This window comes from Bombus vancouverensis, chromosome 5, assembly GCF_051014615.1.
Source record: "Bombus vancouverensis nearcticus chromosome 5, iyBomVanc1_principal, whole genome shotgun sequence".
NCBI classification, from domain to species: domain Eukaryota; kingdom Metazoa; phylum Arthropoda; class Insecta; order Hymenoptera; family Apidae; genus Bombus; species Bombus vancouverensis.
The window spans coordinates 6,822,595-6,846,587 of NC_134915.1; the positions used below are offsets into that span (position 1 = coordinate 6,822,595).

At 33.1% G+C, this 23,993-nt stretch overlaps 5 protein-coding genes and 1 long non-coding RNA gene across 6 annotated transcripts; 3 read left to right on the top strand and 3 right to left on the bottom strand.

Moving 5' to 3' along the window:
• Positions 1 to 2,293: 2,293 nt before the first annotated feature.
• LOC117159703 (odorant receptor 13a-like) lies at positions 2,294 to 8,620 on the top strand. The gene is made up of 8 exons (XM_076618478.1): positions 2,294 to 4,241; positions 4,412 to 4,499; positions 4,606 to 5,081; positions 5,489 to 5,741; positions 6,305 to 6,408; positions 6,694 to 7,026; positions 7,114 to 7,389; positions 7,521 to 8,620. Exons 3-8 carry the CDS (start codon positions 4,887 to 4,889, stop codon positions 7,587 to 7,589), a joined length of 1,230 nt encoding a protein of 409 aa, XP_076474593.1. The 5' UTR covers positions 2,294 to 4,241; positions 4,412 to 4,499; positions 4,606 to 4,886; the 3' UTR covers positions 7,590 to 8,620.
• A 26-nt stretch (positions 8,621 to 8,646) lies between these two features.
• Positions 8,647 to 9,816, bottom strand: LOC117159720 (uncharacterized). Its single transcript, XM_033339843.2, has 3 exons — positions 9,306 to 9,816; positions 8,862 to 9,090; positions 8,647 to 8,788 (listed from the first exon to the last, which is right to left on the bottom strand). The coding sequence occupies exons 1-3, from the start codon at positions 9,440 to 9,442 to the stop codon at positions 8,705 to 8,707; spliced, it is 450 nt and encodes a 149-aa protein (XP_033195734.1). The 5' UTR covers positions 9,443 to 9,816; the 3' UTR covers positions 8,647 to 8,704.
• A 373-nt stretch (positions 9,817 to 10,189) lies between these two features.
• LOC117159722 (uncharacterized) lies at positions 10,190 to 12,094 on the top strand. Its single transcript, XM_033339847.2, has 3 exons — positions 10,190 to 10,385; positions 11,266 to 11,428; positions 11,858 to 12,094. The coding sequence occupies exons 1-3, from the start codon at positions 10,345 to 10,347 to the stop codon at positions 12,062 to 12,064; spliced, it is 411 nt and encodes a 136-aa protein (XP_033195738.1). The 5' UTR covers positions 10,190 to 10,344; the 3' UTR covers positions 12,065 to 12,094.
• A 151-nt stretch (positions 12,095 to 12,245) lies between these two features.
• On the bottom strand, positions 12,246 to 14,254 carry LOC143302665 (uncharacterized). The gene is made up of 2 exons (XM_076618480.1): positions 13,990 to 14,254; positions 12,246 to 13,451 (listed from the first exon to the last, which is right to left on the bottom strand). The coding sequence occupies exon 2, from the start codon at positions 13,356 to 13,358 to the stop codon at positions 12,414 to 12,416; it is 945 nt and encodes a 314-aa protein (XP_076474595.1). The 5' UTR covers positions 13,359 to 13,451; positions 13,990 to 14,254; the 3' UTR covers positions 12,246 to 12,413.
• A 122-nt stretch (positions 14,255 to 14,376) lies between these two features.
• On the bottom strand, positions 14,377 to 23,903 carry LOC117159678 (DNA helicase MCM8). The gene is made up of 14 exons (XM_033339742.2): positions 23,510 to 23,903; positions 19,592 to 19,732; positions 19,232 to 19,473; positions 19,033 to 19,165; positions 18,693 to 18,943; positions 18,154 to 18,258; positions 17,691 to 17,834; positions 17,394 to 17,613; positions 16,921 to 17,084; positions 16,554 to 16,766; positions 16,352 to 16,476; positions 16,051 to 16,273; positions 15,796 to 15,933; positions 14,377 to 15,725 (listed from the first exon to the last, which is right to left on the bottom strand). Exons 1-14 carry the CDS (start codon positions 23,583 to 23,585, stop codon positions 15,525 to 15,527), a joined length of 2,376 nt encoding a protein of 791 aa, XP_033195633.1. The 5' UTR covers positions 23,586 to 23,903; the 3' UTR covers positions 14,377 to 15,524.
• On the top strand, positions 20,372 to 22,100 carry LOC117159735 (uncharacterized). The gene is made up of 3 exons (XR_004464624.2): positions 20,372 to 20,454; positions 20,522 to 20,759; positions 21,133 to 22,100. It is a non-coding gene; the product is annotated as an uncharacterized LOC117159735 (long non-coding RNA).
• Positions 23,904 to 23,993: the final 90 nt, after the last annotated feature.

The window sequence follows — 23,993 nt, forward strand, 5'->3', positions numbered from 1 at the left end:
TGCATTTTCTTTTTTTTTTTTTTTTATTAACATGGAAGAAATCCGCACGGACACCAGGCCACTTCTGGGAAAAAGCGGCGTGGTAGAGCCGGACTCCAACCGATTAAAACCTCCACGATGACCGTCCCGGCTGCGATCGAGAGGGGCCCGGGAACCGGTGTGAGCGACACACTCCTCTCCCCCCCCCCCGCGCACAATACATCCCCAAATGGAGCGGCGTGCGGCCATGTCACATCGCGCTTCGTCGCCGGAGCCGCCGTGCCAGGCAGTCCGGTTCCCCTACTGGACTGCTTTGCGGCCCCGAGGCGCAAAGCTACCAGCACCTAAGTTTGACTACCGGAGGGCACGGCGGGCCTAGCGCGCCTCGCCGAAACGCGTCTACGGCCTCTGCCGCGCCCTCGCCGGTCGATCCTCTCAGGGTGGGAGTCCCGCACCCTCACCCTCTCCGCCCTCTCTCGCTCACCAACAATGCCTCGAGGATCGCCGGCGGCAAGAGGTCCCATCCGATTTCCACGATGAGGTCGCGGCGCGGCAACGCCCACGCCGAGCAGTACTGCAGCGTGTGCTGCGCCGAGTCCACGATCGCATCGCAGTCGCGGTCTGGCATGGCAACGCGCGGTCGCCTCTTTCCCGATTCGGTGCAGGTACTCACCGAAGCAACCGTGTCCGGTGAGCACCTGCATCATCCTGTAGGTCAGGGGAGGCCCGCCACCGTCCAACCAAACGTCCCAGTTTGGAAGGACAACCTCGAGGACCCTTAGCCCCGGCGCACCCGCTCTCATGTCGAGGCTGGCGCGCCATCTGTTGAGCAAGGTCCGCCGAGCCCGAACCGTAATGTCGGCGCCCACCGGGCCGACCCCGCCCGACGGACCCCGAATGCGGAGATAAATCTCGCGACATCTCAGGGCCTGCAATTCGAACGGGGGAAACCCGGCAAGCACCGCCACTGCTGCCGCCGAAATGGTGCGGAAGCCCCTCACTACCCTGATGGCCACCGTCCTGTGCAGCCTCCTGACCGCTAGGAGACTGCGACGGTTGGCATTCAGGTCCTCCGCCCAGATCGGGGCTCTGTAGAGGAGCCTCGATCGCACCACGCCGGCGCACTCCGACGCCGGTCCCGCCCGGCCGAGGCAGCGAACTGTTGAGAAAAGTTAGGTTAGTATGATCGCTAGTTACTACAAGCTAAGTTGGTACGACTTCTAGCGACGCTCTTTTGTCTTAGAAGTCGACCACGTGTTAATTGATTAAGTGTATCCTGTGAGTTAAGACGTGTTGTACAAGGCGGAGAAATATATAGAGAAAATCGAATCTGAGTGAATCGATTAATTATCAACCCCAAACCTACATCAATTAACACAAACGTCCTAAGGCGTTCGCCGTCGCCTCGACAGACAGTGCCAGGCGCTCGAAGTGGGCGCCAAAGGTCCAGTGGTTGTCGAGGCTCAGGCCCAGATACTTCATGCTAGTTTCGACCCCGATCTCAACTCCCTCCAACCTCAGGCGATAACCCGCTGGAGGCGTTCCGTAATCGGCCCTGCAGCAAAACCACATTGCCTCGGACTTCTCAAGGGACACCCTCAGTCTCAATCTCTTGATCTCGGCGACCACGCAGGCCACCGCCAGCTCCGCCAGACGGACGGTTCTGCCCCACGCCGTGTCCCAGACCAGCACCAACGTGTCGTCGGCATAGTACGCCAGTGCCGAGTTCGGAGGCATCGGCGTCCGAAGCACCGCGTCATACACGATGTTTCACAGCAACGGACCCAACACCGAACCCTGCGGGACCCCGCGGTACAGCGCACTCCGCCCCGGACGGTGTAGACGATACTCCGGTCCCGGAGGAATGCCTGGACCACACCCCGCAGATATGTGTGTACTCGATGAAACTTGAGGGCCCGGCATATCCTGTCGATATGCCGGGCCCTCAAGTTTCATCGAGGATGCTGTTGAAAGCGTTGACCACGTCCAGCGACACGACCAACGCCACGTAACCACGCCGCTCAGCCCATCCGGCTTACATTTCTAATCTTCCACTATCATCTCGCGACAGTAATGGAAACACGCCGCAATTATGGATGGTAATAAAATTGTGACACTTTCACCTACCACGACGTTACAAAATTGATACGCAAAGCAGTAGATCAATCTTTAAAAAACTTATCTAATTTTTTAAATAATTTGAAGAATGCGTTAATTACATATTGGTTACTATACTACTACTTACTAGTTACTATATTACTACTGTACGAAGTTATTTTTCTTTAACGTATTACACGTCAAAAAATTTGGAAGTTCATCGACATACATATTTTAAATTTGCAGTATTTACAAGCATCTCACGCAAGACACATATTCATCAAGTTTTAATGAATTGGTTAACCTCGTGGGATTTAAACATGAGCGAAACAGTTTTTTTTTATAAATGATAATAGGCCAGCCTTAGTAAAAGCTATCAATAAGAACACAAATTGGACGTGTACTCTGTGTTTTACACATTGCTTGCAACTAACAATTAAGTTCACGTTGTAAAATCTTCCATAGTATGAATTGCTAAGTAAGAAATACAGAACAATAGTAGTTTTTTCTCCGTTCTTCCACTGCCTAAGGAAAATTTACACAAAGATAATTGTCACTAAACCAAAATGCATCAGCCCTACAACTTATACAGGCAATAGACATACAGAGTGGTTGGTAACTGGTGGTATAAGCGGAAAGGGGGTGAATCTACGCGAAAAAAGAAGTCGAAAATATAGAATAAAAATTTTTCTTTTGAGGCTTTGTTTTCGAGAAAATCGACTTTGAATTTTCGCTCGGAACGCGTGCACTTTATCGCGTCTCGTTATAACGGATCTCACTGTAGATCAGAAGAGCGTGGTGGCCAAGCACCAGCACTACCAATCCAGCCTTGGTAATGTTGGTTTAAAAAATCTGTCACATGACGACTAAAATATGGCGGTGCACCGTCTTGTGAAAAATTAAACTTCCTCTAGTTCTCAGCGGTACATTTAATAATTCCGGTAGTTCGTTTTGTAAGAAATCGAAATATGCTGCTGACGTTACATTTCCTTCGAAAAAATATGGCCCAATAATTAGATGTCCGATTATGCCAGCCCAGATGTTTACGTTCCATCTTACTTGAAAATGTGTTTCAAGAATAGAGTGAGGATTCTCATTTTGCCAATTATGCATGTTATGGACATTGAACATACTGTCCCTTGTAAATTTCGCTTCATCGGTCCATAAAATTTTTAACAAAAATTCTGCATCGTTGGCATGCTGTTAAAGCAACCAATGATAAAATGCCTTTCGCGAAATCTTATCATGAGGTATGAGTCCTTGTACCCTGGTGATATGATAAGCATGTAAGTTGTTTTCGTGTAGAATTCGAAGAATCGTGAAACAACTAAGATTATACCGCAAAGAAAGGTTTCTTGCACTTATGTCAGGATGTTCCAAAACGTCCTTTAGTATTTGCTCTTCAACATTTACACTAACGCGTCGTCGACGACCACCATGTCGTCTAAGTTTTTCAAAAGAACCATATTCGCCAAGGGTTCGTTCTGCTCTTTGAATAACACGTTTGTCAGGATGTCGACAATTGGGATACCGGTATCTGTAATGATCAGCTGTGGTGCGTTATCACCACACGCACCTAACGAAAGTATCATGTCCGTATATTCCCGATTGCTGTATGTAGACATGATGGTAGACTAATAGGTACTGATAGTGGATAGCGATAAAAGTCGGATAGTAAGTTAATAGGTAGGAAAATACGGCGGTCACATTGGAAGTGTTTATCAACATAACGTCAATCGAGACAACGATCTACAGTGAGATCCGTTATAACGAGACGTGATAAAGTGCACGCGTACCGAGCGAAAATTCAAAGTCGATTTTCTCGAAAACAAAGCCTCAAAAGAAAAATTTTTATTCTATATTTTCGACTTCTTTTTTCGCGTAGAATCACCCCCTTTCCGCTTGTACCACCAGTTACCAACCACCCTGTATAATACTCTCGCGTTCAGGACAATCGTAGTGCGTGTGCAAACCTTGTATAAATGTCGCCTATGTGCTATTGTTGCGATTCTATTATAAATACTCGCGACCGGGACAATCGCGATGCGTGTGTGACTTTGTTGTGGATACTCACGGACGGGACAATCGCAATGTGTGTGTGATTTTGCTGTAAGCACAGTTTACGTCTCTGAATATCATGGTCTTCTTCACTACACTTGTATGAGGTAAGCTGCCGCCCATGTGTTGTTGGGATTGAAGGTTACTATGCGCCCCACTGCTCAGGCTGACCTTCCTTCTTCGTGTAAGGAGGTTTACTTGCGTGCAGGGGCATTTTGACTGATTTTTAATTGTCAATAACTAGAAAGCAAAGCCGATGATTTTCATTTTATTTTAGCTTCAAGAATCACCACTTAAATTTTTTTACACCTATAACCGAACATCCTGTATAAACTTCTTATTATTCTTATAGCACCTACTATCCGGTAAGTTCAATTAGATCTTCCATATCTACCTTTTGTCTTCGTACCCTTCTATATTCTATATTCAACGGTGTAATCAACTAATCCATTTATAATTCCATTTCATCAGCAAATTGCCACAAGAACGAAGTAACACGACGTCTAACGTTCGAGGATTTAACACAGACCTGTGTTAATAATGAAACAGAAATCGATCACAGCGTAAATGTACCTGTTATTTATCCGTCTATATCTAAAGATAGCAATCAAACCTTTATTTCACGCCCTTTGTGTTAAGTCGATATTAGAATCATAGAAAGAAGGAATGAATAATCAAGGCAACACCTGTTATCATGATTCATATGTATTGGAGCATACGTGAGCGACAGCTTTAGAAGTCGATCAGACACCATGCAAACGGAACAAGATTTGGACATATCGGTCATCTTCTCGATGTTTTTCTTGAGGAACATCGGCTTATGGATATCCGACAATCGCGCGGAAAACCGTCGGATGAAAATAAAGCTAATGTGCACACTATTCAATTCAATAGATGCCTCGATCGTCATTATGAGAGATTTCTATTTTACTTGGTTATACAAAGGCGTGAGTATATTTGATGGATCTAATTGTATTAAATGAAATTGCGTACATGTTATACTGTCGTACGAATAACCTAAAAATTTAATAGTAATTTATTACGCATAGAAAAATGAAACAATTAATAGCGTTAAGTTCTAGAAGATATTTGGCAGGTGTAGTCAATATTTTTCTAATTATTGTTAAATCATATACGTATGTGTACAAAAAATATGTATTAATTTCTCGATGCATGGATTGTTTTTAATTGGCACTCGTATTCAGTATTCGTCTCTATTTATTAAATTAAATAATACTTAAAACCGTTGTTATACGTAACGTGGATAGTAGTTCGTAACATGCGTAATTCAGTTAAAACTCTGTAAAACAAACGACTATATTATATAAGAAAAATTCATAATAGCTCATTTCAGGACATTCTTTACGTTACTACCAACATATTAACTGTGATAATGGGTCTAATCAAGATATGTATCATATTAATGCATAAAAGGGAATTTATAAGTCTGATTACGTACACGCAACAAAATTTCTGGAATGTTAACTACGATACACGCGAGAAAGAAATTTTAAAGAATTGCAGAAAGACTTGCACCTTTTTCGTCTGTTCTGTCAGCGCCATTGGCATATGTGCTATGCTAGCTTACCTGTCAACACCGCTTATTAGTAGGTTAAAAATATTCTATTTGTTCATAATGTGTTGTTTAGAACGTAATACCAAAACACCAACGCTACGTTGTGATAGAATTAACTAAAAAGCTAGGGACTAAACGAAAGAACAGCTGACGGCAGATTACACGCACTTCTAATAAAATTAAAATTTATTATTAAATGCTTAAAATTAATTAACAGAAAAAACAAAGAATTTAACACCTAATGGCTAAGCCATTCTAAGGGCTAAGCACGGTTGTAATGTGCTGTAGCGCGTACGATTAAAGCGATTAGAACAAGTTAAGACCAAGAACGGTATATAGATAATAATATACTTTTGCCACAAACTCTTATACTATATAAGAATTTGTTGTCGTATAACTTAAACAACCCTTTTTTTAAATAAAAAAATCTTGATATAGTATTGCTGCATTTAGATGTTTAAAAATTATATATACTGACAAATATTTCTCTACCCTCGAAGGCTGAAAATTTCATAAACAGAAAAATATACCTAACGATAAATAAACAAAACATTTGATATAGAAAAAAGTACATCATCTAAGCGTTTATTACAGCAAATGCTGGGAAAAATAAATCAGAAAGAATATTGCCATTCAACGTGTGGCTAAATTTACCAGTATCTATATCGCCTTACTACGAAATAGGATTCCTTATACAGGTATTTAACTTCTCGTAAATTTTTCTAACGAATGTTACTTTAGTTACCTGCGTTATATGTATACCTTTATACACTACGTCCAACTTATTATACAATGACTTATACTTGGATACTCACGGAGGTAAAATGTATTCGCTGTTAGTCGAAGTACACTCTTAGAATCTTCTATAAATCTATAAAATCCTTCGTATCGATGATTATAGTATAAGCGACATATCTGCGATTTTGTAAGAATTAATTTCTTCCACGAACTGCGACAGGAGAAATAATATTTACTTTTTGCAGACGATAAGTTTGTATTACATAGCGGTCAGTTATTTTTGCTTCGATAACGTTTTCTGCATCCTCGCCGTACATTTGACTGGCCAGTTTCGCATACTTCGATACAGGTTCGCAAAACTGTGTGACATGGAACATCAGATAACAGAGGAAGACACGGGATTGATGATAACAAAGCATGTGCATACATTTTACGAGCAATTGAAGTTGTACATTCAACAACATCAGACACTGATTGATTTTTGCAACAGGCTTGAAGACGTATACACGATGCTAATATTTGGACAAGTGTTGGTATTTAGCGTGTTAATTTGCCTGTTTGCTTATCAGGGACTAGTGGTTAGTATTTACGTGCCATAATACATTGCTATATTATGAAATTTTATTAAATATTTGGGAATTTCTAAATGAACAATTTCCTCTTAGGTTGCTGCTCCTTTTGCGAGACGTTCCATCTTCGTCTTTCTTTTAGTCGGTTCAATGGCTCTACTGTTTATGTTCACCTATAGTTGTGACGGTGTGATAGAACACAGTGAGAAAGTTGCTATAGGAGCATATTCGGCGCTGTGGACGATCATGCCAATGAACAAACCTGGTAGGATGCTGCGAAACGATCTGATAATGGTGATTGAACGATCAAGACGAGTTTGTTGTCTTACTGCGAACAATTTTTTTCCTGTATCATTGGAAACTTACACTACGGTAGATATAGTATCAACTCTAGAATAAATACTTGTTGCGATCTATAAAATTTGAAGTATAGGACATTTTAAAATACCAGAAAATTATAATTTCTGATATTGTGAAATAATTTACTTATTAACATTTTGCAGATTTTATCTACCGCAGTATCGTATTTCACGTTGTTAAGGAATAACGTAGAAGATAAAAATGTAGATTGATTGATAAAGCAAATCATCAACAAATTCCGTAGAGTATTCGAAGAAAATTGCCTACGATACTATACAAAAAAATTGCATGTTTACACTTAATTAAGGAAAAAAAATTATTGAAGGGAAAATAACTGCTAATTTAATCTCAATACATGTATAATCAACAATCAATATGGAATTTTTCATATATGATTTCAATACCTTAATATATCAGCCAATCATTAGCAATACGATATGTGCTTTTCTTAATATTAATAGTAGATTAGTAGTAGATTCAATATCATAATAATGGATTTTATTCAGTACTCTGAAAATCAAAAATAATATATAATATACTCATAAATATAATGTATAATATACTCATCTAATTTATCCAAGTAAGCTAAAATTAAGTATTAATTGCTGTTAGTTGTTGTTCTTGGTTCTATAGTTTTAGGTACCTTAAGACAGCATAATTTACATATTATTGTCTGCAAATAAAGAAGCCTGTCTTCATGTTACAAAATATACGTGCTAATATATAAAATAAATGAAACTGCGTACTTGTTATAATACATTGCTATAGAATTAATATACATTTTGTGATCAAAAGGAAACTCAAAGGAAATGATCTTTATACACCATGCCATGACTGTACATTTAGAGAGGATTACATGTGTTATACTTTCCAACTGCATTTATTTTTCTAGCGAGGAAGTAATCAATATGTGACAAACTGCTAGTTATACATATATTATAGGAGCCCTCTTTGAAGCATATACGGGGTGAGTCACCAAAAGCAAGCCACTTAAATAATTCTTTCAATTTATACGGCGAAATGTTTGAAAGAAAAGCTTGAAATAAAAGGTTTCGACAGGAAATTATTACGTGATGGATTACACGTTCTGAACATCACCTCCATTTTTTTTAATTGAGCTATATATTTTTGAACACCTACGATTGTAGCCCTTCTCATGACGAATTTTATATTATATTTTATAAATAAAATACGATTTATCGCTTGACGAAAGAAAGATACAAATAACAACTTATCATTAAAATTATCAAATATAAACGACCATAAAAATCTGAATAGCAGATGTTTACTTTCACGTACATTATCTTTATACATGTATAATATGCTTTTAACACTGTGGTGCACAAGGATGTCGTACTGAATAATTTGGCTGTTGATTGCAGCATTGGCTATGCCGATACCATTTATCTGTCTGTTAAAAGAAAACCAAGTTAAACCAAGTTAAATGTTATAACTGCTCCATTTGGTTGGATACTTTTACATACACCCTGTAATAGATAACTTCGTCCTGGAATAGGATAAAGCAAATCTGTTCCAATGCTATCCAAATTTGATGTCATTATTATATCAGCAGTAGAGCTATATGTAATAAGAGGTCTTCTCATAGGCATTGTCCAAATAGGTTTACATTCGTCAGGACTAGGTTTTACATGCCATGCGTCTGGGTCATATAAACAATTATATTTTACACACATCATTGGCTTCCTAGTTTTCCTGAAGATTTCAATGATATATCATGAAAAAGTACTTTTCAGATAATATTAATTTTATATCTTTATATGATCTAGTTTATTTCTAATATTCTAATTCGTCCTTATCTAGTTTATATTTAAATTTATTTTTATCTTACATTTTTACATTACTTAACAATTTAATACGTTACAAAAATTAATACATTCGAAGAAAACATTATAGAATTTATTCCTTACATTCCATCCATCTTATTAAAGAGACATCTTAAACGTCTAAGTTCTTGACCAGAATTTGAGACTCTGTTAGAAAAGCCCCAACTTCCAAGTGTCTCTTCTATACTAGCACCATTGCTTTTTAAACATTTGTACGACATCTTTGATTTCTTTTTCGAGCTATATCAATGGTATACAATTAAAATTAACGAAATTAATATAACAAATAATAAACTTGGAAATTTTTTGATGTAAAACATCTAAAAATATATTTTAAGAAGATATTACATTATCATCATATGTTTTTTATTTTATTTCTAAAATCGCAAACTTCAAGTAATATTAAAACGCTGATATTCATATTATATGTATTGTGAAATGTAATTTATGTATATACTTATAACAGTAGTGAAAAAGAAACAAAGAAGAAAGCTGACAAGATCTATGCTTTCTTTGTGGGTTTTATACCATTAAAAGTGTAAATAACTTCATAATATGTTGTGTATCAATATATAAAATAAATGAAAGGTTTTTTTAGAAAGGGATGAGACTTCTTATAATAAATGTTGTTTGATTGCATTCCTACTAATTTATAGCTTTACAATTAAGTCGTATATTTATCACAATAACAAATATTATATACATACATTTTTCTATGATAATATGTACAAATAATCTAGGAAAGATTATTTGAAAGAATAAAAATGTAGCTAGTCGATGCTACTTTAAATAAAATAAATAATAACAATACTTTCACAAATTTTTGCTTGTTTTCAAAAACTATATTAAACTAAATTATATTTGCTTTAAAACTATTTCTCGTAATGTGTAAAATTTTATTAGTGCTTTCTAATGTTGCTTAATTCAAGAATGTTAATATGTATATAAACCACAACAAAACACGATCGTTAGAAAATTTAACCTAAAATTCATCAACCAACAACATTCCAGAATATTTCACTAAATTTTAGTTTAAATAGAACACTTTCTACAACATGACAAATTAACAAGTACTTTGTTCTTAATAGTGCTCCTTAAACATATTACAAAACTGAAACACATAATGCAAACTACTGCAACATTAGAGCCAGCATCTTCAAAATGGTTAGTTTAATAATATATTAATACTATGTCATATTCTTAATTTCCGTAAAAGTATATGTACATAAAATAATTAACTCTCTATAGTACAAAAAGAATAAGGTTGCAAGTAGCTATAAAAATAATAATAGTTCATGCAACAAATGTATTTGCATTGTACAGTTACTTTACCTTCAAACACTGAAGCATTGTTGCCATTTGTTGCAGCTTGAATATGCCTAAAAAATTTCTTTCTAACAATAACATTTAACTGTGCAACAGCTTTTTATCAAAAAACTACACACTAATATTCGGACACTTGTTATCGTTCTGCAACCAGCAATTCATGGAAACAATTCGAATTGCAAAATAATTTTTTTAATAATTATTTTGTATGATTAGTACTAGGAAAAATTAATATTGATATTTTTATAATACATTAAGAAATTTAACATGTCACGAAGAGGAAAGAATACTAACTTTAAAAGAAGAAGATCGCCATCGAATTTAAGAAACAAGGAAAACAACTTCTGTCCGCTATTGTACAATTCAATGTAATTGTTACAAAGGAATTGTTCATGTATTTACGAGCAACATAAATGATTCATATTCTCTTAGAATAGGCAACACTATATTTAGATCGTCATCTCATATACAAAGCTACAAATATGGAAATAGTGCTGTATCCGAATATTAACATGAGTCATTGTACATGTATTCATGTAGAAAATTTTACCAAGAATCAGGGATACTTGAGCTGATTCTGAAATATCAATCATTTCAAGTTACTTTGACTAGGAGGAGCATCCCTTAAACTTTTTGTCATTTTCATCCGGCTATCTTTTCTTATTCTCAGTAACTTTATCTTCGCCAAAAATGAAATGAAATTTTTTCTGCTTGATAGTATCCTTCGCAAATATCCAGTGAAGCAGGAATGTCACGAAGAAAAAACACCACTTATGCTACCGATATTTCTAATGATTCCTTTTGAAGAGAAGTCCTCTGAGGCGCCAAAAACATCGCACAAACAAACAAAGACGGGTGTGAGTGACATCCAAACTTCAGAGGTAAATTGTGGTCAGTACGTAATGTAAGGCTGATACAATTATAATTCAAACTTGATGATCCAAATATGTAAATGAAAAAGCAGGTGTGGTAGCCTGTGAAAAATCGTAAATAAATTATATTAAAAATCTATCTACTTCCTGAAATCTACCTGTGCATATCAGGATCTTCGAACATAAATTTCGTACATAGACCATGCATTTACAGTAGCTCGTATTAATATTCGGGCACCATGGCGTGTGGGGCATTACTATTATATTCTCGTAGAATAAGTAACACGACATTTAAATCATCCAGTTTTATACGATGCATCAAATACAGGAGTAGTGCCGTGTTCGAATATTAATGCGAATAACTGTGCATAATACGTACATCGATAATATCAACATAATGCAGTTCTCATATGTACTAAATATTAATATTTATTTCAGCTCAGTCGTTTGAAATTTCCTGAAATGAGAAATGGTATTCTATCCACAAGATGTCATTGTGTACATAGAGATGGTCTTCAAGATTCTTGTCCACTGAGTCAATGTCAAAAAGAACCCGAATGCCTTGATAAACCATGGCCTAGTTGCTTACCAGCAAAATACTTACAATCTCGACATCCAGAACAGTATCCACCATCCAAAAACTGATACTGTCAATATTCTAAAGCTTATGTAACTTATGTGTATATAATACAAATATAATAAAAATAGTAATATATAATAGTTGAGTAAAATAACCCATTTATTATTTAAATATATTTATTACTATATTTATTGATGCTTTTACAACATACATTATTTATATGCATAAAAAGTATGCAAATATTGGAGAACACGTATAAAATTTTTAGATACATTTGTGATAACTGATATTCCACAGAAATATATAAACTATACATAGTAAAATAGACTCATAACAGAATGATGAAAGGAAAATGTATATTTGGCACATAAGAAATAGAATATAATAATGGATACATACTGATAAATATTTTGGTTAACATGGTAATGGACACAGCGGTAGACATGGTGATGGACACATTGATAGACACATTGATGGACAAGGTGAGGAACAGCATGGTGAACATGGCGGAGGACATAGTGATGGACATGGTGGAGGACATGACGGTAAACATAGTGATACACGCGGTGAGCATGGTAATGGACATGGTTGACATGGTGGACACGGGGGGCAAGGCGAACACAGTGGCGGACATGGCGGACATGGCGGACATGGCGGACATGATGGACATGATGGACATGGTGGACATGGCGGACACGGCGGACATGGCGGACACAATGATGGACATGGTGGACACTGTGGGGGGCAGCATGGTGTACATGGTGGTGGACATGGTTGTAGGCATGGTGGTGGGCATGGTGGTGGGCATGGTGGTGGGCATGGTGGTGGGCATAGTGGCGGGCATGGTGGCGGGCATGGTGGCGGGCATGGTGGCGGGCATGGTGGCGGGCATAGTGGCGGGCATGGTGGCGGGCATGGTGGCGGGCATGGTGGCGGGCATGGTGGTGGGCATGGTGGTAAACATAGTGGTGGGCATGATGGTGGGCATGGTGGTGGGCATGGTGGTGGGCATGGTACACAAATGTTGAAAGAAGTACAAGGTGGTACACAAGGAGCAATACTGCATGGTTGACAGGGTTGACAGGGTGGTAGTTCGATACATACAGGCTTACACTTCGTATTGCTTGAACATATTGCCTTTACATTTGTACAGCAAGATTTTTCTGCACCATTGCAGCATACCAATCTACAATAGGCAGCCAAAGCAGCTTCCCTTGCTTGATCAGCACAATAAAATTTCCTTAGTGCAACTTCCATATCTCCCAATTCTGTTAATTTCAACAACGCGTTGCGCCCTGGCATACAAACGGGATATAACTTTGTCATACATTCTGGTCTACCCATACAATCCCACACCATACATCTATCTTGTAAACCATTCCTTTTGATACATTCACATCTATATATAATACCTGCTCGAAAATCAAAACTTTTACATTGTTTAACTGGAATCTGAAATTTAATAATTAAAATTTAGCTCCATATATAAATTGATGTATTAAAAAATATAAAATGATAGAAGGCATTTTTTCCCAAATTTGGTTACAATTATTTTTAGTATTATTCTATTTTGTAACAAGACACTTTCTGTACTGTTTCTGTACTAATTAATGAAGATTTTAATCTTCATTTTAAAATAAAGCGAAAACCATATTCAAGAAAGTATCTTCAAATTTTAATGAAACTTAGTATATGTACTGTACATGTGCATTCGTTGTATATGTATATATGTGCACATATACTGTATATATATTGTTGGTTTCTATCAGCAAAACTGACTCAATCGATTTTTTTGTTAGGAATAAAAAAAATTTATATTGTAAAAAATTTCTTACGTTTCCTTTAACCAAGATAACTGTATATATTATGTTTATTTTTCGTATCCCTTACTTTTTATGACAATAAATGATTTATACAAAAGCTGTGATTATTGACTCAGGTTTCTTCCCTACTGTACACATTACGCATTTTTAAATCGATTCGTACTTACACAATCAGAAATAGGTGCACAAGGTGAAGAACAAATAACAGGAGGAGGACAAGGTGGCTCATCCCATTCACATGCTTTTCTATAATGAACAAATTATAATTTTATTCATGTTCGTAATTTAGTTTCAACATTTTCTTACTTTCTTTCCATAGAACTAATCAAACATTTTAATTGCGCTAATAATTCTCGTCTTCTATCACAATTAGGACTTTTTCCGTCACAAGGCATTTCTAATGGTAATTATGTTCAAATAATTGAAAACAAAAATTTTGATTTTATCCAAGTTTTATAAAAATCGAAGAATATGAATTTTGTTACATATTCATTATATTTTTAGCATATTTCCACTCTATTTAATTTATTTTTCGTTTTATAACACTGGAATGATTTATTTAAAAAAAAACGACTACATCGTCTGAATATGTCTCCAACACATAATAAATGAATAATATCTTCGCATAAATTTCAATTGTCAGCTATTTCGTATAAATGGTATTATCAAAATTTCATGTATATGACATCATAAAAAATAATATACAACAAAAAAGCAATAAAAAAGGAAAACAATGTCTTGTGGAAGAAGTCCATTATCACGTTGCACACCATCTTGCTATCCGCCTCCTGCATCCTGTATCCAGTACCAGTTACCCTCTTGTCCGTCGTGTGTACCTTACCCATGTGTTCCACCAACTTGTGTAGCATGCCCACCACCATGTAAAATTACGATATGTACGCCACCAGTGCCGTGCGGACCTTGTCCACCAAAATGTATTCCATACTGTCCACCTGCATGTGCTGCACGATGTTTAACTAGAGTTACAGCACGATGTCTTAATTGAATTGTTTCAATGTTAGAAGAATAAAAATTTATGTTGTTTTCGTCCGTCCGGCACAAATTAGGAACGATTACTATGCTAATTTGGATATCAATAATAAATATATTTTATACTTTGGTTAGCAGCAGAACCTTAGATATATATGTATATATTTATATATTACATATAACACTATATAATTATGTAAATGAAATATATAATCATTTATACATGTTAAAAAAACAAGGCATAAGAGAATTTTATTACACAGATTTTGCAAGGTTACTATACCTCCAGCACGTGTTTCAAAACCAAAGATATATATCCCCAAAAGACCTTGTCGCAGACCTGGTTGTTTTCATAAACCAAAACCAAGATGCTGTCTGTACCTGTATTGGCGTCTTCCGTGTAAAGCTGACTGTTTTGAAGTGTAAAACCGTGTAGAAACTGACAGATAATATAATGTAATGTAAATTTGTTTATTTTATATTATCAACAATAATGCCAAATATAATATTGTAGTACAATCTTATAATAATTTTGAAAAGCATCATCATATCACAACATTTGATGCTAATCATTAATGCTGATCACTGCAAAATATTATTTATTGTTTATTACAATTATAGTGTCCTAAAATTAATGTAACAACATAAATTATTTGGATCTCGAGAAATACAATGAAATAATATAATAAACATTATATATATATATATATACTTAATCTAAAGAAATAAATTTGAACGTATTACTATCCATTTTCAATAAAATGCCGTTTTCGTTTAATTTCGCAATAAATTCAGAGAAGTCACTCATCAAAATTTTCTTATCCGATACGATTTCACGCAATCTTTTCATAGAAAATATCTTACTATTGTTAGAAATTGCTTCTTTTCTTAGTATCTGTATAAATTCTTTAATCTTTGAACAAAAAATGCATATTAGTACATCACAGTCTCCCGTTATTGTAAATCTATATTAACTTACTTACTTTTCGATTAGTTATATTTCTTGTACTTGAGGATTGGCAATTTGTAATTTTGTCATCAAACGTATGTTGTAAAATTTCTATCACATCCAAAGCATCTGTTTCTATTGCCTCTGTACGTAATTCCAATTTTGCTCTAGCCTATGTAGGAATTTTAATTTTCGTTTCATGAGAAAAAAGATATTTCAATTCAAAATCTATACATATGTATATGCATAGATTAAAAATTCAAAATAACAAACACAAAAATAATGGAACCTCTGTTAATCGTATCATAGCTTCTAATTGTCTATTACAGACAGATAAACCACCAACTTTATTATTCTGATCTCGAAGCTCTAAATAATAATTTTGTAATATGTTAGCTGCTTCTTTAGTTAACTTCGGCTTAACATATTGCCGTGCATATGCAATATATTTTCTGAGAATTGACTGTGGAATGATATTCGTATTTTCTGCTATAGGAACTTTCAGTCTATCTCTAAAAAATTTATTTATAAAAAATAAATACATGTTTATATATGTTGAACAATTATTATGTCTAATATGTTTTAATTACCTTAATGAAAGTTTAGTTGTATGTGGTATATTTATATGTTGAGACGTACTACTTTGCACACTATTAGTTGCGTTGAAATCACCATGAATTGACATAACATGATTACATAATAAATCATCTATATGCTATTGCAAACAGAAAATATAATCTTAATCAGAAGTATTCACTTGTGTATGTATAACTATTAAATATTAAGTAACACCTTATTCGGTTCATCTAATAATGAAAATATTAGATCAAAACGTGACAAGAGAGGAACACTCATTTTTAAGTTTTGCAGTACTGTTTTACTTCTATTAAATCGACCACCAATCGGATTAGCAGCTGCGAGAATTGATGCTCTAGCAGGAAGAGAACATATTATTCCTGATTTAGCAATGCTTACACTTTGTTGTTCCATAGCTTCTAATAAAACCTATAATTTAAACAATTTGCTTTTTAATATAAAGTGATAAACCATAATCAACTATTCATTATACGAATATGATATTAAGAATGCTAAGTTTTTATTAATTTGATATTTAATAGTTTTATAGCAAAACAGCTCTAAATAGTTCTAACAGCTTTACCGAATGTTGTTTATGCATTTTGTCAAATTCATCAATACAACAACAGCCTCTATCTGTCAAAACTAATGCTCCTGGTTCTAAATTAAATTTATTATTTTTATTTTCTTTTGTTAGCGTTATTGTCAAACCAGAAGATGTACTTGAATTTCCACACACATATACGCCTATAAAAATCATTGTTACAAATTCTTCGATAATATATATATCGAAATATTGGCATCTTGATTTACATCACTTTTATTACCCGTAGCGATTAATGTATTAAAAGATATAAGATTCCATTCAAAAAAAAAGTTGACCTTCACATAATCTTTACGTGTTCATCTACAGGAAAATTAATAACATCGGAATATAAAGCCATTCAACTTTTATAATAGTAACTTCTAAAATAGCGACGTAAACCAAAAAATCAATATCTGCTCAGACATCCTCTATACAATTATATAATAAAATTCTTATTCATTTTGTTGTACCTTTGACAGCAATTCGCTCGCAGGCTTGTAACATTTGCGATTTTCCAAGACCAGGATCACCAACTACTAATACATGAATATTTTCTCGTGATTCTGAGTTTTCTACATTTCCACCAAATAAGCTCAACATCAGTCCGGCCTTGACAATTTCATGACCATATATACTTGGACATAAAGAATGTACCAACAGCGGAAATATATTTGGTGTGTTATATACCTCCTATCAGAATTAATAAAACATAAATACTTCACAGGATAGATTACTTAAATTATAACATATATTTTCAATTCATATACCTTTATTGCTAAATAATCCTTTATTGACATTTCATTATTTATGATATTTTTATCCTGAAGTCTTTGTTTATTATTAATTATCGTAATAGCTTCCATGTACAAAGAAAATGAGATTTTATTTCGAGGCTTTGCATTATTATTACCCTATGTAACAAAGTATGTCAGATCATAACATTGTAATATGAATAAAAAAACATAGATTATATGTTTTTAATAAAATATAGGCGAATTATCTAAAACTAACGATGCAAAAATATGCTTAAAGACAAAAATATTTAGTTAAAATGAGAACATTATAAAATAGAAAAGTTAGTTTCTCAAAAGAATTATTTGAATGTGAAACAATTCCTGTATATAAATGCCCTAACTTACTCAAGAATCGATTACAACAATGAATTAAACACTTAATTGCAAACATTGAAACTCTTTCGTAATCTACCACATATATCTAAGTACACTTTACCTTTATAATTCCTGTTAAAGTAATATCATCTCCAGGCATACAAGTATTGACTAAGTCATCCATTAATTCGATATCAATCGTTCTAGGCATACTTCCTTTACTGTTCTATACGAAAAAAGATATGTACATATATAAAACACGCCAGCAATATTAATGAGTTATAAGTTAATTCATTTTCAACAGTTTTTAAATCTATAAGTAAAATTATTTATTATTTTGTCGCAATATTATTCACACGATCTATATGAAAGAGTAATGCTATGAAGAATCAATTCTTTTATATTATTTACGTTTATGATGAATTATTATGATGAATTATTATGACTATTTTAAAAAATATAATTTTAAAAAATTGCATTTGAATAAAAGTATAAATTTAATTGTTCGAAACAATTTATTCAAAAATTATTGAGTAGTTTTATACATAGTATATAACATAATAAATTTATTAAAATGAATTGTAACTCTGACCTTCATTTATATAAGCATACGCGCACAAAATAAAAATGATCTTTTTTATTTATAATAGAAGTACAAACCTGATCGTTATTTGAAAGTTCTTGTATTTTAATCGTTTGAAATGAGATACTTTTCACCAATGATGAATCTAATATCACACGAAATTTAGATATGCCACATGTATTACATATTCTTGGAACTGTATAAACTCCTAATGGCTGTTTCACTATTTTCTGTAAATTACATTTACGACAAGCGAACATAATCCATTGCGCAAGATGTTTTATGTGGCCTACTCTTATTACACAGCCTCTAATTGATACTAATCTCCCTGTTAAGAAAATTAAATATACAAAAACAGAATTAGGTCAAAATTAAACAAAATTATGATCTTTATTACTCAAGGAATTGTATACATACCGTAAGAATTTGCTTTCAAATCTTGCAAACACATAATCGGTTGCTGATTTAATATTTTTATTCTAACAGTAGAAAGTGTACTTATAATATTTGCAGAGCTTAGACTTTTTCGTGGTACTGTACTTAAAATTTGCTAAAAATACAGAACTTAATATTTCGTGAATAAATATACTAATTATAAAAAATATTATAGGTATACCTGATGTACAGCCAATTTAAAACAATTTAAGATATGCAATGGATTTTCATATATATCTTTCTTAAAATCAGACCATTCATCCATAAAAATTGTATCATTGTATAATTCACATATGTCAATAATAAAAATTATGCCATTTTCTAAATTTTCCAACGAAAGTAATGTTGACAATCGTTGATGTCTGTTTATAAATCTTTCTACTATTTGTATTTTTTTAACAGTATCAGAATCATTTTTATAAACTAAAAGACAAATTATTTTTCCAACATTATTACTTATCTATGAATTATTTTTATATAACTATTGTATTTCAATTTGCCATTAACCCAATTTAATAAAAAATATAAAAAATGTTTCTACCTTCATCAGAAAAAAATAGCTTCCATCCATAGTATGGAATATTGAAATCTACGTAAGTACTATCTACGTTTAATAAATTATATGTTTCAATAGGGTCCAAACGTTGATATTTCTTTTCATCGTTTTGATTATCATTGTAATCTATAAATTATTAATTATATAGATATAACATAAATAAGTTTATATGTATATCAAAATTAAAATTCCAACAAATAAAAGTTTAATTATTATGCCATTAGAATTTAACGTTTAATGCTTAAATACACTGCTTAAAACAATTAGAGGATTGCTATTATGAACGATTTTATTGCATCAACCAATTAAACGAAAGTAAAAAAATCCTACGGTCTTAATATATTGACATATTATTCATCATTATTGTAATAAAAAATGACTTTAAGTCAATCGTTAAAAGGACTTGCAAACATGAAAATGAAAAACGTCAAAAATCAAAATAAAATCATTCCATACACTAAATTTAACAAAGTGAAAGTAAAAGTATTTTTTAAATTAATCATTTTCAAATATAAATACTTCAATATGTAAGCGATTTCGAATAATTGATGTATGTGTTAGTGGCAACACATTTTCTTAACGATATTATGGCAAGTAGCCCACCGCTATTTAGGAGGAGGAATCAGTAACGGTCTTGACAGGATGCTCGACTGAATATTTGGCAAATCGATCGCCAAGCCGTTGAACTATGAGATGTTGATAATATGACTATTTAGTTAGATAAAGAGTAAGATAGTTTACTAATGGCAAGTGACCCGACCGTGACGTCATATTGCCAGAGGATAAAGACTATGTCTAAGGTTCCAACAGATCTGGCCACAGAATAGGGAAGACAGTAATGCTTTTCGGTAAGCGAACCTATTTTGACAAATTTCTAATATACACAAAAGAAGACATGTTTTGGTGTATGTACAGATAGAACTCAACTTCTCCGATTTCGATGACACTTTTTAATATGTGGTTGGAGGCATGATCCTGAGCAACTTTTTCCTACACATGTTAGTGGTGAACGGCCTCGTCGTCGAAGAAAAGACTTTCACAAAAGTATGGTTCGGGAAAACTCCTTGAGGAACTGCTACAGATTTATATTGTGCCTATCGGAATCATCAAGTTCGCAGCACATGGTTTATTATAGTTTGGAGTTTTTCAACAGGTGAGTCATGGATCAGAATTATATAAATTATTTACTATTTACCATTAATATTTTCTATCTGTTATTTATTATTCCTATATTTATTAAATTTGCTTTTTTGCAAATTGTAAAAATGTTTGGTGATTACATGAACACAAACTATTATTCAGATGGTTGAATAGTAACAGTAAAAAAGCAAAAGAATATTTTTAAGCTATTGAAAAACATAAATAAAATTATTAAATTTTGAGTTTCTGTCAAATATTAACAATAGATACACAAAACAATAATAATACATACACATATGTATTAGATACAGAATTATGCATTTTTTGATTGTTCTTTTTTTTGTTATTCATTATTCGATAAAATTTTAATTGCTAATCATTACAAGTTTATAGACTGACAACTGACAAGCAGAAACAATAGCGTGGCGATCAGCCGATGGTGGCATAGATGCCTAGTCCATGCGTATAGAAAGGGAAAGGCTCCCTGGTAGGTCACTGAGGTCTCCGAAAAATCGCTTACGCGACAACTAAACTTTGTTTTAGTAGAAATGATTTTAGAAAATTGATTTTTCAAATGGCTGAGCTAATTTAACTTGTCAATGGAAACGGATATTCTTTATAAATGCATTAAAGCAAATGTCCTTGTATTGACTTAACTTGCCAGTGAAGATATCCAGCTGAACACCGCTCACGGCCAATTGTATATTGTAAAACTGACGACGTGGGTTTTGGAACAGATACATACAAAGAGTCTATTTACGACATATTTGCGAAAAACTATTACTACTACATAGAGAATTCTACATAGAATTGAGCGTCTGTGATAGCGTATACGTCTATATTAGTTACCAACGAACGGATAAAATGACCTGGTCTCGAAAGCTTTTATTTATATATACAGAGGGTGGAACGTGCTTGAATATTCGAGATGAAAGTTCGTACGTAACATGCATATGCGAGGTTATAAGGAATGTCTTATAACTCAATTAAAAATGAATATCATCAATGCATTGGGTTTGAATTTAGGTTTTTCCAATCGCTTCCGTAAAATGATAACAATTATTCTATTTCGTAAGATAATATCAATTATTCATTTACCTATTATTTTTATAATTAATTTGTTATTATTTCACGTAAGCCCCGCTGTATTGAAAATTCTCACAATAATACACAAACTAATAACTACAGTACTTTTCTAATAAGCATGTTACAAATCATAACACTGTGATACAGTACACATATTCTAGTTTATAATAATAGTTATTTTAATTTAAACGTGATAATAATAAAATAATTTATATAATATAATATTAATATAAATATAATAATAAAATAATAAAATAAGTTAATGGATATCAAATGTGTACAGGTATACATAAAAAACTAATCGAAGATCCATCTTTTTTCTCCTAGATAAGGTAAGCAGTTTATTTTATAGAACTATTTATTTTGTAGAAAAGTTCAATATGCCAATTAAATGCCAAAAATGAAATTTGCCACCCCTAATAATTTAAGAAAAAACATTTTGTGACATTATATTTGAACCACTCTATATAAACATTAAGTCTAATAACTAGACAAGATTATAGCTTTATTTTAAATGAAGGTGGAAGAAAACCACAATAGAAAATTTTTTATAGTTCAACAAATTTTATCTTTTTATGATACAACTATACTTACAAATGTATCCTTAAATACAACTGCACTTTTTGTTAATAAAATCCCATCTTCATTATTTATATTTTAATATTATAAGTGTTAATTTAATTGTCGGTTGCTTCTACATATAAACACCTCTTAAAATATAGTGTTCTATACTTGTTACATTTCTATTGTATATTCCTAATTACGACATATTATAATTGAATACAAATTGCAATTATTCTTTTTCTATCTTAATCTCTTATATCATGAAATGTTAGTAATATATATTATATCTATGAAAATACTTATAAATTCTGATAGTTAATCAAATAGATCAATACCAAGATTATGTAATTAAGCATACATCCAAGCTAATTAAGAATGCTAAATAAAATGAGAATTTAAAGATTATTATGTTATTTAGATGCATCATATAGTGGTAAACATCCTAATTATTAGCTATTAACATATTGATTAATATATAAATCGACAAAGATTCACAATTATATTTTCTAAGAGACTACATGGGCTACTACTAATTTGCATTCATCTATTATGAAAATCACCTGTGGTCTACAAGCATATCTTTATTTACATATACACAATATAGGCTATGTAACCTAAAATACAAAAGTATATGATATATGCATAAAAACATTATATACTTAAGACACTGAAAAAAGTATTAATACTATAGCAGTCAATGTTGTAACAGTCAAATTAAGCATAATAATTAAACATCTAAGATAATTTAATAACTTAGAAACCCATATTGATACTTTCATTTATGTATGATCTCCATAAATTCATATTGGCTTTGAGTCATAAATTATTGAGCTTACCTTAATAAGTTTCTTTGAATATAAAAAGAAGCGATATGTGATAAAAAAGACGATCATCATTTCTTCTTTTCACATATAATTAACGTAATTTTACTACATTACAACACACTAAATAATCAACACTTAAAAAAACGTTTCGTATATTTCAAATATTAAAATAAAAATGTGATATACATATGTACAAAAGGTAAAAACAAATTCATTAATTGTATTTGATTATATTTCACTAAATTATTTAAAACTATAGATTTATCAAAATGAACAAAGAATATCTTACTCTTTTTAGATTTTGATGACTTCTTACCAAGATACCATTTGTTCTTATAAAAATTGTTCAGTTTTCTATTACTCATAATTACAAATATCTAATAAATCTCCATTAAAGTTACTATAAAATTTTAGCTACAGAATATATTCTATTCCAATTCCTACATTTCATTCATACATTATAGATACATATATAATTTGTCACTTTTGAAATTTACTAACATATATTATATAAATAGACTATAACTGATTTTCCCACTTATTGCCTTTACTGTTTACATTCATTGACTGCTATAAAACGCTTTGAAAGGATTTAGGGCTCTTTTCCATTTGCGACTAATCGTACATTCTAGCAGCAAAATCACATTCAGTAACGCAATTGTTCTGCATGTGAGTATAGCACGTATATATTCCATATCTATGCTTTATAGTCTCACAGGACTGTTCTGACGTCTGATGAAAATTATGTCATATTCGACAATGGGTTTTGTCGT